This window comes from Ptychodera flava, chromosome 1 (genome assembly GCF_041260155.1).
Source record: "Ptychodera flava strain L36383 chromosome 1, AS_Pfla_20210202, whole genome shotgun sequence".
Classification (NCBI taxonomy): Eukaryota; Metazoa; Hemichordata; class Enteropneusta; family Ptychoderidae; genus Ptychodera; species Ptychodera flava.
This window is the reverse complement of record NC_091928.1, coordinates 58,812,266-58,832,950: the sequence shown is the minus strand read 5'-3', so window position 1 is coordinate 58,832,950 and position 20,685 is coordinate 58,812,266. Positions and strand designations below refer to the sequence as shown.

General features: G+C 37.1%; 1 protein-coding gene across 1 annotated transcript in view; it reads right to left on the bottom strand.

The window, feature by feature from the left end:
* Window positions 1-41: 41 nt before the first annotated feature.
* Window positions 42-20,685, bottom strand: part of LOC139141993 (chromatin remodeling regulator CECR2-like) — a 39,687-nt gene continuing 19,043 nt past the window's right edge. The window contains exons 3-11 of the mRNA XM_070711778.1: window positions 14,913-15,096; window positions 14,050-14,192; window positions 9,836-9,985; window positions 6,131-7,532; window positions 4,652-4,744; window positions 3,389-3,527; window positions 2,771-2,950; window positions 1,613-1,770; window positions 42-307 (exon numbers count right to left, since the gene is read on the bottom strand). Of these exons, the coding sequence (XP_070567879.1) occupies window positions 179-307; window positions 1,613-1,770; window positions 2,771-2,950; window positions 3,389-3,527; window positions 4,652-4,744; window positions 6,131-7,532; window positions 9,836-9,985; window positions 14,050-14,192; window positions 14,913-15,096 (2,578 nt within the window). The 3' untranslated portion in view covers window positions 42-178. The remainder of the gene's footprint in view (window positions 308-1,612; window positions 1,771-2,770; window positions 2,951-3,388; window positions 3,528-4,651; window positions 4,745-6,130; window positions 7,533-9,835; window positions 9,986-14,049; window positions 14,193-14,912; window positions 15,097-20,685) is intronic.

Sequence of the window (20,685 nt, the reverse complement as noted above, 5' to 3'; positions counted from 1 at the left end):
AGGACTTCCTTCACGACTGTTACTATCGCTATCTTCACCATGCACTTTGTTCAACATCTTGTTTGCAGTATGTTCTAAATCTTTCAAGCCTTGAAACGAAAACACTTTCTTTGGCTTCTTTACAGAAACAGGTTCAACATCAGCACCAACTTGATATTCTTCATCGCTGTCGTTTTCTTCATTGGAAACTCTTTGGCCATGTTTTTCTTAAAACACCTAGATAAGTTATCTGCCATCTGGGTATACTCACTGTCTTCTCCATGAAGTCTTCACAATTTTCAACTATTAAATTGAAATCATCAGCAAACTGAAAATGACAAGAAAAGTACTTCATGGTAAATATACTTGCATGATATTCAATTTTTATAATTACCCAATACATTAATGAAACAAAAACTGCAGACTAATGAGACCATATTTTTACTGTACCTGTTAGTGGGCATATTTTAAGTAAGCAGTTTGTTTGATGTTTATTTATAATTTAAAGAACTGTTTATTGACCTGAACTATGAAATGAGTCTTCTAATCAGTACATGCAGCTTAGTTGTAATGCATGATACCATTGCTTGTTACAGTCACAAACAATCAGTATATCTGATTTTGATCAGATATAGAGATGTGCTCCACTTCCCCTTGCTGTGTATTGCCCTGTTGTAAATAATTACAATGACAACACTGGTAGATTTCTTTCCCTTGTGCTACACATTCACAATGCTGGCAGGTATGCATGCATGCATGTAAAGCATTCATGTATGCCTGCCTCTCAGTCTGCCTGCCTGTCAGTGTCTGTCTGTCTGTCTGTGAGTGTGTGTGTGTGTGTGTGTGTGTGTGTACATGAATGTTCATTAGGGAAACTGAAAATACAAAAAAAATCTAACACTAAAATTAACTGCAACCATGCAAACAAGAAAACACAAAATCATATACAACCATCTTTATTTATATCATGTTCAAAGACAGCCAGGATGTGTATCCCTATCTTAACTTGGTTTTTGTACAAAAGACATTTCAACTTGCAAAATCTTTCATTTTGTGAGCAATTACCACAACATAAGGAAAAGTTGTTAATATATATGCACACCTTTATGTATGTGTACATGAATGTACATTATATATTTTCTGAATGTCTGTCTCTCTGTATTGCCCTGTTGCAGAGACACAGACAGTTGTAATATAAAATGCTTTGAAATGCAGTGTACAATTTTCAGATAAAACAAATAATAATTGTTTGCATTGCTTGAAGTATGTTTGCAGATACTCACTATACATTTCATATACACAAACCCATTCTAAAAAGGTCACATCTCACCCAAATTGGAATGGTTTCATCCACAAAATGAATGAACGGCTGGATTGAATGTAGGTATCAGAAAAGAAGATACAGTGACTCTACCTTGTCAAACTCAATCAAAATTGTTTACTGTATTCATAGGGATACAGGAGCAATTCAGAGTATTGATATGGGCACATCAAATTTGTGCTGCAAATCTATATGGCCTGCTTTAACTACAGAAAAGGTTTTGATGTATGCCATGGTGGACAGTCAACACATGTGGTTGCTATATTGCATAAGGTACACGGCTTGAGGAGAGATATTTTGACAGAGACAAACCTCTTCCTTTGTTGTGTATTTCTTCTCATTCAATTTCTTCTCCATGGTAGCAAGATCCATAGGATTATCAATAACGTCATAGTAACCAGGTGCATAGGATTCATCAACAGGTTCAGCAAACGGCCAGGCATCTTGATGGGCTCTGACAGCATCAATTACTGTACACATATGAAAATATCAATGCTATGGTTATCAACTGTGAAAATATCAATGCTATGGTTATAAACTCTGAAAATATCAATGCTATGGTTATAAACTGTGAAAATATCAATGCTATGGTTATAAACTGTGAAAATATCAATGCTATGGTTATAAACTGTGAAAATATCAATGCTATGGTTATAAACTGAAAATATCAATGCTATGATTATGAACTGTGAAAATATCAATGCTATGGTTATAAACTGTGAAAATATCAATGCTATGGTTATAAACTGTGAAAATATCAATGCTATGGTTATAAACTGTGAAAATATCAATGCTATGGTTATAAACTCTGAAAATATCAATGCTGCAGTTATAAACTGTGAAAATATCAATGCTATGGTTATAAACTGTGAAAATATCAATGCTATGGTTATAAACTGTGAAAATATCAATGCTATGGTTAGAAACTGTGAAAATATCAATGCTATATGGTTATTAACTGTGAAAATATCAATGCTGTGGTTATAAACTGTGAAAATATCAATGCTATGGTTATAAACTGTGAAAATATCAATGCTATGGTTATCAACTGTGAAAATATCAATGCTATGGTTATCAACTGTGAAAATATCAATGCTATGATTATAAACTGTGAAAATATCAATGCTATGGTTAGGTGCTTTAAATGAAATTCTTTGTTTTCTGTCTGTGTGCTGGTAGGTTTTCAGAGAAAATTAAGAAAACAAACACAATGTTTACGCTATTACAAATAAAAATATTACTTTTCCAAAAGAAACCAACTAAAAGTTGGCTGGCTGGTAGGTTTTTCAAAAATTCAAAGATGGCAAACAGAATTTTCTTTAAATTGCTTTATTAATTGTGAAAATATCAATGCTATGGTTATAAAGTGTGAAAATATCAATGCTATGGTTGCGAAAATATTCTAACACTTTCACTATCCTGTAACAATGTCTATCATTCAATAAACATTGTTCAATAAATCTCACTTACCTTTGAAGAGACCGATATAAATTTCATCCAGTTCGGTATAATCATCATCATCTTCCATGATTTGTTTCCTAGATACCCTTGGAGATTGAGTGTCAAAGTTTAGCAACTCTGGTGGTAGTTCTTTACCCTGAGATATTAAATACGCCTTCTCTTCACGTATGCGTGCTCGACGTGCCCTTTCTGTTGATTGGAAAGTGAAACACAAAGAACATTTTCAAATTGTGGTGGAATTATTGTCATGATAAAATACTGTCTTATGGACAAACAGCTAGGCCATGTTTTCTATGATGTCCTTTTATAAAGAATGTTCAAACTTCATTTCTTTCTTCAAAAGTTAACAATCAAGGCACCATATCACAAAGCAACAGACAACAGCCTTACACAGCATATTTTACTGTCAGAAAAACCACGACTTGCTGTTTATAGTAAAACCGCACAGGGTCTAGTCTGTAAACCATGACTTGTTGTTTATTGTAAAATTAAAAAGGGTCAAATCTACGACATTGAATAATGTTTACACTTTTTTCAAAGACAAATCCACAACAAGATCAACCAATCATTGTATTAATTGTAAAGATGAAACAAGCACATCTATTTCACATGAAAGATTTACAATACCTTCTCTAGCCATTTGTCTTTCTTCACGTTCACGATTTCTCTGTTCTTCCATCATCAGTTCTCTTTCTTCTCGTCTTTTTTCATCCTCATGCTGTCTCAGCTTAGCCTCTTCTACGGCAACAATTGCAGCAATTTTCTCCTGTACACATTCAAAATAGCAAATATTTGGTATTTTATAAATTGTTTCAGGTTTATAAGTGAACATGCCTTACACAAAGTGAACCCAAAAACGTCATTGAGCAAGTTCATGAACTCTAATGAAGCTACGAATGAATGTCAAACACTTGGAAGAACTTCTGGTAATATAAGCAAATAAGAAATTAAATAAGAAATCAAAGAGTGCAAAGAATATCAAACACAAGCAAACACAATATCAAGTTTCTCTGTAACTATCAAAAGACAGGAATTTTTCTCAAATAGATAAAGAGGCCTGGGCTGATTAGAAATTGGCAGATATCTGTAAAAAGACACAATCTGACCATTTCTGGACTCTGTGCATATAGCTTTTAAGGAGCAAGTTTGGAAAGTAATTGAAGTGTGAAGAGTTCAGAATTTTGGAAGCATAGTTACGTTTGAACAGTCAACTGATATGAGTATATTCATGTGTTGAGTGGAGACCCTTGTGAACTAACTATTGAATCTTAGGTAACAGTTATAGGCTTAGAGGTCTTAATTAAGAACACTGGAACAATTACCCACCAAAAAAATATTTAATATTTCTGTATGTGTGTCAAGTTTGTGCGGGGCATGTTCATCCTGGCATTTCGGGCTACAATTTGCTGTGAGAAATTTGGTAGCGATACAATGATTTGAAGTGATTTTAAAGGGACAAAGTCTGCCATTTTTCATGAATATTGTTTGGTGCAAGATACTACTTATATTGTTTGACATGTTGAAAGATACTGAATGAATGGGTGACCATGCATATATTTGACCACAGTTTTAGACACAATACATGTAACCATTGCAAAAATGAATTAATGATCATGACCATTAATTCATCATGACCATGGTTTCATACAATTTTGTCTAAAACCGGGGTCAAATATATGCATGGTCACCCATTTCAGTATCTTTCAACATGTCAAACAATATAAGTAGTATCTTGCACCAAACAATACTCATGAAAAATGGCCGACTTTGTCCCTTTGAGCAATGATTTGGGGAGGGGTTGATTTTATCAACCAGGCAGGGGTGACTCAGTCAAGCAATGATTTGGGGAGGGGTGACTCTGCCAAGCAAATGTAGAATGACAACAAATACCTCTTCCTCTTGTAGAATTCTCTTAGTCTCCAATCTGGATGATGTTCTTCTTGGAGCAAATTCTGCTGATAGCTTCTTACGCATTTCTTTCTCCTAAAAGACCAGAATTCAAAAGAAATCCTAAACATTTCAAATCTTTTCAATGAACATTTCATGATGAGACGAACAAAATCACAAACTCCAGGCTTGACTTTTCACACAGTTCACAATCTAAATTGAATATCATGTGACAGTCTGAAGGAAGCGATGAGAAATGTGACACTGTGGGAAACTATGCTCTTCACTAGTTTGATAGAATATCTGGAAGGATTGACCCTTTTCATAAGTCTAGCGCCCTCCTGTGGCCACTGTGAATTTGAAGTCAAAGCATCAGTGGCCACAGGAGGGCGCTAGACTTATGAAAAGGGTCTATTATATGTCACTTTTTAGTCTGTGGGGATGGGTTTGAGATGAAGACTAAGTCCATAACATGTCCTTGAAAGTTGTAAAATGCAGGGTTTGAAATTTTATTTTTTGATTGGTGGCCAAGGTTGACTTCCAAATTCAAATGTTGGTGGTCAATAGAAAAATGTTGGTGGTCCAAAAAACCAGTCAGTATCGGAGTGTAATTCTTGTGGAGGTCGAGGTCCATAGGGGTAAATAGTAGGCTGACATCTTGTTCCAATATTATATATTATAGCCCAAACATGGGACTCTGTGCCTGAGGGTAGGTGACCATTTGCCCGACGTAAGGAGGGCAAATGGTCTCCTGCCCCGAGGGTACATAGTCCCTTGTTTGGCTATAATGTTTTTATTACATGCCTCTCTTACTCAGTTTGCACAAAAAATATGTTTATTGGCAAATTATAGTCAAATGCTTTATTTTCATTTTAGACGAAAAAAACGGTTAAAAATAGAACGATTTTCATCATCGAATGGCACATTGATATATTTAAACTACTGTTATGCGGTTCATCAATATTTTTATGCGAAATTTTCCAAAAACCGGATTTTCTGTGAAAAACATGAAATTTCAAGACTTTTACATCCAAAAGTTTTCAAGTTGAAAATGGTTCCGGTTCACTTTCAGTCCAGTGATGACTATGCGGTCCGCGACGTCATCAGCGAGTTACCATTGAATCCTATGTAGCGTGCGACATTCGATATACGAGGCATGTAATAATCCACTATGCTGCTACTCATGTAATGTTGGTTTACAGGTCTGCAGAGTACAAAAGCATGACTGCCGAAAACTTGGTGGTCAAGATGGACAAACAAAAACCAAATGTGGTTGTCAAAATGAGAAAATTGCTGGTCTTTTGATGCGTAATGACTGGTTATGTTGAAGCCTGTGCAGTTTGCTTTCTAGTAACATTATGTGTAAACAAATTTGTTCTCATCACGCACTGATGTACAAGAAAGAGACATGAAGATGATATTTACCTTTGAATAGAGTGTGGTGACAGTTTCAATAATTCTTACAGTAGAGTGAAAACTTACCTTAGTTGCCATCATATTGGCAATTTCAGGAACAAAGTCTTCTATGAGTGTTTTATACAATGCTCTCTCACACATGGCTTTACTTTTTTTGAATGTTTCAGCGAGTTGTTCCCAGTCTTGTACAGTCTCACAAATCAATTGCCATTTGGGAGTGTCATCTTCACACTCTGTCGATTCACTCTCACTTTCACTTTCACTGACAACTTCTTTCTTTGGTTTGTTTACAGTCTTGGATTTCCCACCCCTCTTTTTCACACCTTCTTTCACCGCAATCACCTTGCCAGGTTTCTTTTTCTTTTCACTTTTACGTTTGTCCACAACTTTTCCTCCTGGTGAATTTTTAGTCTTTGACTTTTTCTTGGGTGTGTTCACTTCATCATCAGTATCATCCGTAGTGTCGATGAATTCCTGACTTTTATATTGCTTGTTTCTCTCACAGTCTTCCTTCCTAGGTCTACCTCTTTTCTTTGGTTTGTTTGTTTGTAACTCACTACTCTTCCCATGCCTTTCCACTTTCTCTGTCACAGTTCTTTCATTTCCGTTCATATTTTCTTTGTCTCCGTGCAATCCTTTCACAGGTGTATCTTTCCGTTGTTTTGCTGATCTTTTTTGATTTTGCAATGCTTTCTTCGTAACTTTTTTGTCTCCATTATCAGTTCCATCTTCATCATCAAAATCATCTCCAGGACCATCAACCATCTGTCCTTTCCCACATTCCTCAGATTTCATCTTTTCTTCTGAATGTTCAGTCTCACAGTCTTCTTCTTTCATTTCAGATTTTACTTTGTTTCCCTTGAGCTTATCTGGGCTATTGCAGTCCTCTGATTCATTCAACTCAGAGTTTTCAACTTTTGAGCTTCCATCCATACACAGGTTCATTTCCCGTTTCACTGGGAACTCACTGTCACTATCAGGTTCATTTTTAATGTTGTTAGCATTGCTATGAAGATGGGCTTTTGAACTTGCACTGTTTGATATGTTGTATGATTTGTTTGTTTGTTTAATTAGAGGTTCATCATCATTGTCAGAGTCAGAAGACACAATGGTTTTTTTGAATTTCTTTGGTGGTTTGATGAAATCATCATCTAGTTCATCACTGGATTCACACCGTTCAAAAGTCTCATTACTCACACATTTCTTTGGTTTAGATACTTTGCCTCCACTCCTAGAGTCTCTGTTTTTCTTCTTTAAGTTCCTTTCAACATCACCCTTCTCATCGACTTCCATCTCCGAATCCTCATCATGGCCGTTCTCACACAGTTTATCTTCATCATTCATTGCATCATCAGACCTTGTTACCTGGCAACTGTTTCCACATTCATCCTCTGTATCTTCTTCATCTGGCTCCTCTATGACTTTCTTCTTACGTCCCCTTGGTGACTTTGTCTGCTGTTTCTCTTGTCTGCATACAGAAAAGTTCAAAATATTCAGTCTTTCAATTCCAACTGTCCTTTTATACAAGTCAACACTCTCTAATGAAAGTAATAGATGTTGGCCAACTCATAGAGGTGACTGTATTATAGTGTGAACCTAAAAAGTGACAGACTTACAAAACTTTCTCTCACACTTTCATAAAGGAAACTTTCAACCACACTCTTACCAAAATCAAGACTAAAAATCAGGGGTCAGCATGCAAAGTTTGGAACTGGAGAAACAAATTACCTAACATTCCCCAATATTTAAAATCAAAAGTACTGCCATCCCTGTGTTAACTCTATGTGGATAAATAAAATTTCTGATTTAAAAGTACTATGACTGTCAAAAATGTTACGACCCCAAGAGCTTTAAAATGAACCTCACACATGGTAGAGCAGGGAAGTATTGGAAAAATTTGAGAGTCTGAATACTGTACGTGTCCCTGAGTTGCGTTCTGCCTTAAATCACTTGTTTTTTTCCCTGAGACATGAGTTTGTTGTTGGCAATAAGAAGATTACAAGGGTGTTGCTGTCTTTTGTCTTAAACTGAATCTGTTTTGTAAATTTGCTGACACAAATCTGATCAAGAACACATGGCACCTACACTACAATGTCTTATCATTGACAGGCTGTACACAGTAAACAGATAGGAATCAGTACCATTGCTTGGAAAGAATGCTTTGAATGAATAATACAAACATTTTTAAACTGTGTGAAATATCTCCCATATACAAAAAATCCAATTGGTAAAGTCTTCAAGGTAGAAAAGAGTTGAGTAAACAAGAACTGGGAAAACTGCTTCCTGTTTAAACATGGCAATTACTGAGGTACAAATATTGTCTACACTAATAGCATTCAATGTCTTTCAGCCTAGACAGCAGGGGAACAAAGATAGTTGACAATGGCTTGGCCAAGGTCCTTTCATTTCTCCAGTTTCTGTTATCCACTTTATCAAAGGTGACATTCTCAGTTTCTGTTGTCAATAGTGGTAATTCACAGTTCACTTGTACTTTTTCACATTCTACATTACTGAGTATCCCACACATTTTCACATTCTGCATTACTGAGTATCCCATATATTTTCACATTCTACATCACTGACTATCCCATACAGTTTCACATTCTACATTACTGACTATCCCATACAGTTTCACATTCTACAGTACTGACTATCCCATACAGTTTCACATTCTACATTACTGAGTATTTCATACTTTTTCACATTCAACATTACTGAATATCCTATACGTTTTCACATTCTACAGTACTGACTATCCCATACAGTTTCACAATCTACATTACTGAGTATTTCACACTTTTTCACATTCTACATTACCGAATATCCCATACGTTTTCACATTCTATATTTACTGACTATCCCATACATTTTCACATTCTACATTACTGAGTATCCTATACGTTTTCACATTCTACATTACTGACTATCCCATATATTTTTCACATTCTACATTACTGAATATCCCATATATTTTCACATTCTACATTACCGAATATCCATACGTTTTCACATTCTATATTTACTGACTATCCCATACATTTTCACATTCTACATTACTGAATATCCCACACATTTTCACATTCTACATTACTGAGTATCCCACACGTTTTCACATTCTACATTACTGAGTATCCCATACTTTTTCACATTCTACATTACTGAATATCCCATATATTTTCACATTCTACATTACCGAGTATCCCATACATTTTCACATTCTACATTACTGAATATCCCATACATTTTCACATTCTGCATTACTGAATATCCCATACTTTTTCACATTCTACATTACTGACTATCCCATACTTTTTCACATTCTACATTACTGAGTATCCCATACTTTTTCACATTCTACATTACTGAATATCCCATACGTTTTCACATTCTGCATTACTGAATATCCCATACATTTTCACATTCTACATTACTGAGTATCCCATACATTTTCACATTCTACATTAGTGAATATCCCATACAGTTTCACATTCTACATTACTGAATATCCCATACAGTTTCACATTCTACATTACTGAATATCCCATACATTTTCACATTCTACATTACTGACTATCCCACACGTTTTCACATTCTGCATTACTGAGTATCCCATACATTTTCACATTCTGCATTACTGAGTATCCCATACATTTTCACATTCTACATTACTGAGTATCCCATAATCTACACGGCCCATGCGAACAAACCACTGATATTGCAAACACTGCAAGATTGACAGCTCACACAAGTATTCTTCTTCTATCTATTTACCTTTGCTGTTGAATTTTTTTCTTCGGTCCCCTTTTCTTTTTTTCCTTTTCTTTTCTCTTCTGTTTTTGTTTTGCAGCTTTTTCTTTGGCTTTTTGTTTTTTCTTCTTGGCTTTCTCTAGTTCACGTTTCCTTTTCTTCTTCTCTTTTTCTCTGCATCAGAAATGTCACAAAACTCAAATGAAAAACCCTGGATAAATTACTCTCCCACGTTTTTAGAATTTGAAACCTGTCACTTTAAGGCACATTGTGCCTCGGGGACAGATATTTGGAGTCTCAAAGTTTTACAAAATTCTTTTGGTCTATTATCAGGGTTTGCTCTGGCTACTCAAGCTGATTAGCCTTTTTGGCTAATACAGTGTGAACACAAGTAGCCAGATTTTTCTTTTGAGAGGTGAGGTCAAGGGTCACACACATTCATCTCGAAGGGTCAAAGGTGATATCATTAAACACTCAAGAGTAATCATAACCAAATATTTCAGAAGTCTGCCACTTTCTCATCATCATATGTATCCTCAGTGCTGCTTTAATAGTTCAATAAAAAGAATGCTTCGTATCAAAACTCATGCATGACCATTGATCACCACTTGAACTTTGAAGTACAAAAAAATACAGAAAAGAGAAACATCCTCAAGATCTTCATGAACGTGGCATGGCATGCCATGATCACTAGTACTGATACTGATACACGTCCGTGCATGGCCAAAACAAGCAAAACTCAGTAACAATTTCCGAGCTAAGTAAACAGTGTTTTACAAAGCTGTTTCAAATCAAACTGGTTTGCACAATCCCTCGCTATAAAAGTGACATTTTGGTGACATTTCAGCTTGAATCATACCTTGAAATAAAATATAAACGTGAAACAAAGACATCATGTATGCTGCCGTTCACGTTCAAGAGCATGGTTTGAACCCGTGAACTGGCATGTGCATTGGCTGCCGGGATTGGCTGCACGTAAAAGCAAATCTACTTTCCAAGATCAAACGGTCCGTGTCTTGTGAAAACAACAGCAGAGTAGTGAAAATTGTAATGGTCACCGGTAAAAGCTCTTCACAGATGAAAGGATGATCGCTGAAAACAACTGAAATTGCATGTTTAGACTATGACAACCTCCCGGGAAAACAGGACAGCGTGAACGTGAACAATGGCGGACGTCACTGAAGTGGGACTATTCTATTTAGGTAACGGGGGACATTTCGGAGGGGCACAAGTACATGTATACGTGCCATTTTCCTCACGATACTATCACGGGAACTTCGATGTCCCATTAGTTTCTTTGATCTGAAAAGTAATTTTACCAACTTGTACGACCCATTATACTCTGAAAACAGTGGCGGGGCTTATACTTAGATGAGTACGGTAGTACTATGGTGAAAGACTTCCCAAGAAGTAAAACAAACACGCAATGCAACAGAACATCGTAGAACAAAGTGACTGAACGTGCAAATTTTGAGTCGCCAGTCTGGCGATTGTTCTGACCGTCTGAGTCGCCAATGAGGAATCAATTCGCCATTTTGCCGTCTGGCGAGCGGTAGCGCGAACACTGTATTATTTTTGAGGGCTTGTTTTGAACCTTGTGGATTAAATAAAATCTTAACTTGCTTCACTTTGTGAAAATCTAGAATTTCTTCCACATTTTGAATTTCAAATATCAGTAAATATTGGGTAATTTGTTTCTATAGTGCTAAAATTTCCATGGTGGTCACCAATCTTTATTCTTGATTTTGAAAGAGAATGGTTGAAAGTCTCTTTAAGAAAAAGTTAATGTCCTTCATTTTTGAGGCACAAACTACCTAATTTAACTTGTAACTGCAGACAGTATAGAAAGCTGGAACTCACAAATGAATATTTTCCTTGGAATAACCTGGATTTTATTTAAATGAATGTCAGGCCAAACATGTCTGGATACTAGTTTTATTCTTAAATAAAAATTCCATTCAAAAACAACAGAATTATGAAGGAACCCAACGTGTCCTACAAAACACCTACTCTGTCACTTTGACCATTTCCAGGCACCCCAGGCATGGTGTCCTTTGTGGGTATTTCAAAACGTACACTTTGGGTGGTTTCAAAGGATTGCCTATTGGAAGATTGCCCAGATTTGTCTCATGCACAAGACATTTTGGCCACTATGCAGTTGGGCTGAGCTCTAGCCAGTGCATTGGTCACTGTGCAGCCAGGCTGATCTCTAGGCCAATGTATTTGTACTGACCACTGAGCAGCCGGGCTGATTTCTAGCCAATCTATTGGTACTACCAGTTAATGTATAGCCAGGCTGAACTCTAGCCAATCCCTTGTACTGACCACTGTGCAAGTTGGCTGATTTCAAGCCAATCCACAGGTATTGGCTTTTTTCTAGCAAATCCATCAGTATTGGACACCGTATACAGTCCAAGTTTGCCTCTACGTTCCTATTTCTCTAGTGTTTGCTTATTAATTACATTTCTGAGAGTAAGATGCAAATCTATCACTTTAATGGCTCAGCCTCCCTTTAAAAGGGGCGAAGCTATGGCGGTGTTCATTGTGTAAGTGGACACCAAACAGGCAACATGCGGGCACACAGGGTTCTGCCCACGCCGGACGGCGCTGGACGGGCCCGTCCGGCACTCAGAATTTCCGACCAGCATTGACAAGTGACCGACCGGCACTTGCAGTTCAATGCTTTGAACAATCAACATGAATGTCTATGAGTGACACTTTTGAGGTCAAGCAGTTCATAAAATTGCATGAAGAGTTGATGAAAACAATAGTACTATTGAATGCCTTTCAATAAAATGCTATTTAAACAATACCACTGGTTGATTACCGTACGCTGATTTTGCATATGAAAAGCTGTTCAGCTGTTGAACGTACGTTCACAAGATCATCGCCCTAATGAACTAGACACGGTTTTCCTGTCACACAGTATCTCTGTACGATCGAAAGAAGGAGAAAAACTGAAGTTTTTTGCTTTGTATCAAGGTTTATAACACCACAAAAATGAAGTACGGAAGCGAAAATGAGCACAAAGAACAGGACTTCTAACTAAAACGTACTCTTCAATGTTCAGTTCAAACTCAATGAGTGGCATTGTGGAAAGACTGCATGCAATGAAAGTCACAAGCAAGTTTGGTATCAACGAATCCAGTCTTTGAATTATCAATGAACACTCACTTATTTTTCAGGTCAATAAGCCAAAAGTTACTTGTCCGTGGCAACAAGCCTCTCTGTTTGTGAATTTTCCCATTCTACAATAACTATCAAGAAGCAATTGAAGTGAATTTGACATCGAGAAATTCCACTTTCAAAACTATGGCCGATTAGCCAACCCCTAAGCTCTTGGTTTAAACTCTATAGAGTCTGCGCATGAGCAGTAACAAGACCACCTAGGTCATTTGAAAAAACACTGGATGCTGGTACAGTGCAATAGTAATCCAAACTTCATAGTGGTAAGGGATGATATAAGCACAGGAAAATGATGACAAAAAAGTGGTACATTATTTTTCAGAAGCTTCAAAAGATTCCTTTACAACTACTAAAGATTGTTTTCTTTCTGTTTTGTTCAGTTAAAACTGAAAAAATACTTTGAAGATACAGTGGAATTGGCTATTATTTGTATATCAAGCCCTAAGAATGTAAAAATACAAGCATATAAATGTTACAGTTTTTCATGAATATTAATGCTCATGAATATTAATGAGCCGTCCAGCACTCTTGGAACTCTGGGGAGAACCCTGCACACGCTCCAGAAAATGCTACTTTTTTTAGTTTTTCCCAGCCGCAAAAACGCAGTCAAACTGCCAAGCAATCAGTGCGAAGCTGCTGCCGATCGAATTCTGTGGTTATATTTCAAATTCCAATGCAACTGGAAGACGATTTTTTAGGAAATTCGAGCATTGGTGGTGGGGAATCAATGACCGTTGACGATTTGAACCGACCGTTAATCAAGCGCTTGTATAAACTCTGTTTGCGGAATTAGCAATAGGTGACAAAAGGTTGAGATCAGTTTGTGTAATTAATGTTATAGAAATCAAACATCGTACTGGCCAGGTTTTTGACTGGGAGAACTCCACTAATGCAAAAAAACTGGGATTGAAAATTGCGGCTTTAATCGTTTTGCACATCTGTTTGACTTGATACACGTCAGCAGCTATCTCAGTGTCATATTCATGAAGTAAGACTGATGACATCAGACTCTAAAACAACCAATCAAAAGGTCCATAGACAGAATATCTTACCTTTCTTTTTTCTTTCGTTTCTTCACTTCATCAGGGTCAGTATAATTCTCTTTGTAAAGTCTTGTACCATAAAAATACCAATAAGTTGCCTTCTTGCTATCATGTCCCAGTGGTTCTACTCGTAAACTGTCAGCTTCCAGACCCTGGCAAATGAACTCACTTTTTTCAGTTTATTTACATCAATGGAAGTATTTTTATTTCTTATATAACTTTGGACGTTCTTCTTTTTCCTTTTCGTATTGACACTTTTGCATTATTATTATGGCAGTATTATCTTTGTCCATTCAATATAAATGTCCTCTTTTTCTGAAAACCTACAAAAACCATGTCTTGTTGTGCAATGAAGGATTGAATTTCTATGCACAATCAACACTTTTTTTTCTCCTATCAATTCATCTTGTGTGTTTCATTATTTTATCCTACTCATCTATCATTGCAAACATCTCTTCACAAGAAACATACAGATTCAGTACACAATATATTAGGTGAACTGGGTAGGTGATCATTTTTTGCTATACCTCTCACATCTTTACATCATTTTCTTTGTACTCACTCTTACTACAAATTAGCTCACTGGATAGACAACTATCTCTAGCTTTACATCTGCTTTGAATTCAAAACTACCATTTGTTTTAAATTTAAATGGAGGGTCAAAACTGGAGTAGTTGAACAAAGCAAACTACACAATAACAATTGTTAGATGGCTGAATATGTCCAGAGTCCCAATAAACACGAACATCTTAACTGTTACACACTGTACTATCTACTTTTCTATCACCCTCACATATACACACACAAATCAAATGATAGTCCAAGAATCATGGCCTTCCTTGAAATATGAGATGTTATTAATATCAACTTACCTTGAGTACATCAGCCACATCATCTGCATCTAATCTGTAGTTACACAATGCATGAATTATTTCAACTTTACTTCTCAGTGGTAATCTGTGAAATTTCTGTTCTTCAAGAGGGTTCACCTTGCCTTCTTCACGATGCATACGATGAGTAATGATGTCTTGTAAATACAACTCATACTTTTCATATCTGAAAATAAATTGACTTGATTTTACTGATTCGACTTTGACATGGTATACTGCTGATGAAATGAAAGTAACATCAATTTCTGTCGCAAGTCATTGTTATAGGGAAACTATTGCACTTCTTACCAGTTTCCTGATATCTTGATGTACATATCACTTTTCACTCAGTTATCTTATATGCAATGAACTGCACTGTTTGGGGAAACATACGTTTTAAAAAAACTTGCCTTGAAGTGGGGAAGCAAATGGTTTACAACATACCTTTGAAAAGCAAGGCAAGTGTGAGGTCATTAATTTAGATACAGCTTCAACTAGGGATATTAGTGTAATGATTAGTAATTTGCAAAGTATTGTGGGTGAAAGCAATCTTTACCATTGTTTCCTCACTCAGAATCTACTCATATATATGTAGTATGAGGACAGTCACCCCCTGGACACCGCCTATCCACTAGTCACAAAATCTCCTGATACAGTATGAGGACAGCCACCTCCTGAACACTGCCTATCTACCAGTTACAGAATCTACTCATAGTATGAGGACAGTGACCCCCTGAACACTGCCTATCTACCAGTTACAGAATCTACACATATAGTATGAGGACAGTCACCCCCTGGACACTGCCTATCCACTAGTTGAGGCCAGGCTGAGGGATCACACAGTTAAAGTAAAATTTCAGATCACTGCTTTTTCAATTATCTCCACAACTTATCATATCTGCATGTACTTAATCATTGAATTAGTCATGTAGCTAATATATTCCATTATCTAAACACACTTTGTTTTAGGCACTGACCTTTTATGCCAGTAGAGGGGCCGGTTTCTTATTAGTTGTGCAATTTTACAAAAGTTGGCATGAGATATGCTGTGATCACAACATTGCTTTGGCTGAATTGACATGCTGATGTAATATAATTAGAGTTTTTGGAATGTTGCACAATAAGTCTTTCAGGGAATGCTGTATAATAAATCTTCCAGGACTACTGCTAACGCACTATATTGACTTGTGTTTTGTATTCCACATGAGGGATTACATCCCTGTACAACCATATTCAAGTATCTTACTGGTACATGTGTGCACCTATTGGTTCACACATGCAGGTTGGTTATCAATTTCATCATATAACAAATTGACATCATGAAAATTTAGGAAAACAAAGAACTAACACCATGTAAATAGAATATGTAATCAAGAACTAAAATGTTTACAGATCATTATATTTCAATTATGCCGTTCATACACAGGCCATTGAAACGTCTCTGAAACGGTTCTGGGCCAATACTGACACAGAAAGTTATGTGTGGACACTCCGAATGGTTCTGAAGCGTTTCAGATTTGAGACGGTTTAGTCGGCCCGACCAGAGCCGTTGTAGGGATTAACTCTATCCGCAAATCGCTGTGTGGACAGACTGAGCCGCTTCAGAAGCGTTTCAAACGCCCTCACGCGACAGGTATTTGTAACATAAAACAAACAACAACCAATATACAATATTCACTTTCGCCATGGCTGCCGAACACAGTACTACATCTCGCGGTATACTGGTCTGACGAAGAGATAAGCTTGCTACCAAAAACCCTATCAATTCGACCAGAAAAAATTCATTACGATTTGAAAAACGTCGAATTAATAGGAAATTAAAACTGCCGAAATAATTTAGTGGTCGAATTTAATTTGGAACGACGAGGATGAAATTTAAGCGAGACATTTTTGCCATGTTGAGACTGCTTCAAAGCATGGACTGTGAAATTTTGTGAGGTCGACAAATTTCGTAACAAAAAAAACCTCAAACGCACGTTGGTGTCACATCAAAATCAAAGTGGCCGCGATTACAAACGGAACAATCTGTGAGACTGCCACCGGCCGCTCGACGGACGACACGTAAGTTGACATCGTGTGCCAGCCCTTGGAAATATATTGTAACTCCTTGACAGGCAGATGAGATAGTCTTTATAGCGTTTGATGCATTGAAAGTTTGTAAAAATAATAAAAAATGACATCAACGATCATAAGAAACGTGGTGTTGAAGATAATAGTTTTTAAAAGAAGACTATGACGACCATATTTCTGTAAGTATTATCTATAGGTAAGCGGACGAGTAGGAGGCGGTTTACGGAATTTAACGGTACAGTTTGCCAGTAAAACTCAGAGGCCCGCAGGGCCGAGGAGTTTTATGGCAAACTGTACCGTTAAATTCCGTAAACCGCCGACTAAGAGTTCGCTGACCGTGTTATACCACGAATTTGCGAGTTTTAGAGCCTTGTTTACACCGAATGTTTTTATTTGTAATTTTAGTGCAGTGCAAGTTGAAACTTTGGCTGGAAAACATTGACGCGTTTTGACACCTTGTTGAACGAAAGTATAAAAAAATAAAGCATGATTGGATAAAACGAAGTTGACTTGTGTTGCTATTGTAGTGTGATGACGTGGTTGAGCACCTGGTTTGATTTGAATTGTATGAATTATGTTTGATTGATTGGTTGGTTGGTTGAATGAAGTGAAAAGGTGCTTGCAGATTGATGTTAGAGTCATGTTTTGCTCATTTGGGTCGAAAACTTTGAGCAGCATACACGCAATTGCCGAGTCGCTCTACGTATATCGATATGGCGGATGAAGTACAAATGGAAGATGTATCAGGTGCACTTCAACTACCAAAGCCAAAGATGGAAAAGAAAAGTCCCCCTGTCATGCCAGTGCTAACGGCCACAATCGGAAGACCATGCTACACGTCAGAGAAAGGCGCAACAGAAACTGCAAGTACAAAAAAAATATGTCTAGATCCACAATGACTGTGGTACTGCGTGTGTGTTTGCCTGTAGCTAGATTTAACTTTACCTAAGGCGACTGAAACCTCTACATTCAGTGTTGATAACTGACTTTGAAGTCTTAAATTTCAGCTTCGAATGATCGTGATAACAATAACCTTAACACAGAAGTGATATTTGCAATCAATACCGTTATTTCACGGTGACCTGTAATTCATTTTGAGATGTACAGTCGTGCAAAATTAATTCAGTCCGGTGATTCTTTTAAAGTGTCTTTCCTCTGTACTTAATGGTGAAATAAATTTCTTCTGGTATAATGTCTCGCATTTGTTTTTTTTTACTCTTCGCCACGTGACTTCCTTTTGTTTAAAAAGTGTCCATTTTACAAGTTCTTTTGTTTAAAAGTGTCCGATTTACCAGTAAACCGGACAGTTTTTAACAAAAGAACTGTCGGATTTACTAGTAAATCGGACACTTTTTAAACAAAAGATTAGAACTTGTAAATCGGACACTTTTTAAACAAAAGAAAGCCAGGTGGTAATTATAAAATATTCGGTTATGGAAATTAGAGAGCATGGTTAGAACAATGGGCACGAGGCGAAGAGTGGTATAACTAACTTTAGAAAACCAACATCTGAAGATTTACTTCCACCAACACTTTTGGATTTGTTCCACTCTTTATTATAAGATTAGTCGAATTTCTGGAAAGTAGGTGTACATTTTCGATGTCTGTGTATCGTCTACACCGAAGTCATATCCGAAAGAGTATAATCAGTTCGCGACCGCGTGAAACCTCTCTCTCCCTCTCTCTCTCTCCGGCATTTCAATGTTTTATATTGTCGACATTTATATATCAGTCTGAAGTTTCAGTTCACTGCTCATTGCAAGTAGTTGATGTCAATTTTTCCGTATCGGGCATGGTCTCTATCGTCACTCTAATTGTTAGTGTTTTCCTGTTATATTCCATATCAAACTCAAAACACAACGTGAACAACGCTGATAATATATTGCATATTTCGTATCGAAAACCGGTAAAGTTCGTAACTGGTGACATGTCACGCCCTGGAGAAAGTTCATCACCATCGATCGAATGTCCGTGGCGCTTTTGCTTCCAAATAGACATATTGAAATGCACAGGGAACTTCGCGGTATGGCAATTATATGAACTTTACCTTGAAGAAAGTCTGTGACTTTAAACTGGCCGTACAACCAAAAATAAACATGGCGGAGCAATGATACCGATTTCAGAGACTTCGATTTTTTTTTCATTGCGACCTCGACCGCTGGTGAGAGCGAGTCGTCTATTTTTTCCCACTGGCTATTTGGCTTTGAATTTTCAATGCCATCTTGCGCTAAGTTAAAGCTAAAAACAAGACAGGCGTTCTCTGTAAATCAATAAGCCTTTTGAATATGAAAAAATCGGACATCTGAACCTCAACACGCAGCTTGAAAGTTGTTCTCCGAATCAGGACAGGGACATCGGCCCGGGACATCGGTGAGGCCGGATTTCACGTAGTAGCTATGGAAACGACGGCTTGTCTATGGTTCGTTGTAAGAAACCATGCGATGTACGCTCCCTTGGGCCGTGGAATTTCGCCGTATCGCCTCTACAGACTACACCGTCTATTACCTAACCATGCTATTAAACAATCACACGATAGTTCAGTAACATATATCTTCATTAATCTACCGATCATCCACCGTCGAACACTTCGAAAACAATGGTCGCGGTCACGGATTCAAGGACGTTCACAAGAAGAAATTATCAATAAGTGGCGCGCAGAATTATTTTTACTGGTTTTGAGAACTTCTAAAATAACTTGTAATCTGTATATCTTCACACATCGAACCGATATTGTATACCTATCACCGTCGAGAACCGATATTGTATACCTATCACCGTCGAAGTTTATGTCTTTCACTGTAGAGTTCTTTTTATCCAAAACACATATTCAGAAGAGTCCCACAGAGCAGTCAAATGAAAGGATAATTGCTTCAAGCGAATGAAATTGCACGAAAGAATGAAAATCAACAGCACACCATGGACGTGATTTAAAACAATAGAGCTTGTGAATAGGACTATTTGAGTAAAAAGTGCCGTTTTTCTCGCAATTTTAGCAACTGTAACGACCTTTATTCTTTAATACCTTTCCGTAATTGAATTAAACTAGGTTAGGGCTTATACACACAGTGTACACTGATGTACAGAACTTTAAAAAGTATTCTGCTGGTAACGAACAGGGGTTTACACTCTAATGGGCGCAGTAAAACAATGGTCACGTCCATAGATTCAAGGACGTTCACGGGGAGACACGATGGCAAATAGTGCAGTGTCGTAAAATTGCTTAGACTAGTTTTCAGAACAGTACAATATCTGGTCATCGGTGTACCGCTACCTGTGAATCGAAACGACAAGTGTAGACCTATAGCTTCGAAATTTTATGGGAGAGACACCACGACTGAGACCGACAGTAGCATAACAAACTATTCCCAATTGTTCGTCGTGTTTAATACAGACATCTCTGTAGGTGATTCTGTTTCTCTTGAATCAAAAGTCCGACATTGACAAAATTGACATAAAATAAGTCCGAAAAGTTATGTTTTATTCAACTAACTGATTCATCTCCTTTGATATCCCCTATTAGCTACATGTAAACAGTCCGGAAAGACTGACATCGATGTCTCCTGGGCCCCCATTTCTTCACCGTTTTGCAAAACATCTCATCAGCCGGACGCATGGGCAATATCTTTGTACGTTGGTCAAAACTAATGACAGTATAGGTCAGGATGTAACATCGGTCAAAGTAATATTGAATATGGAAGACGAAAAT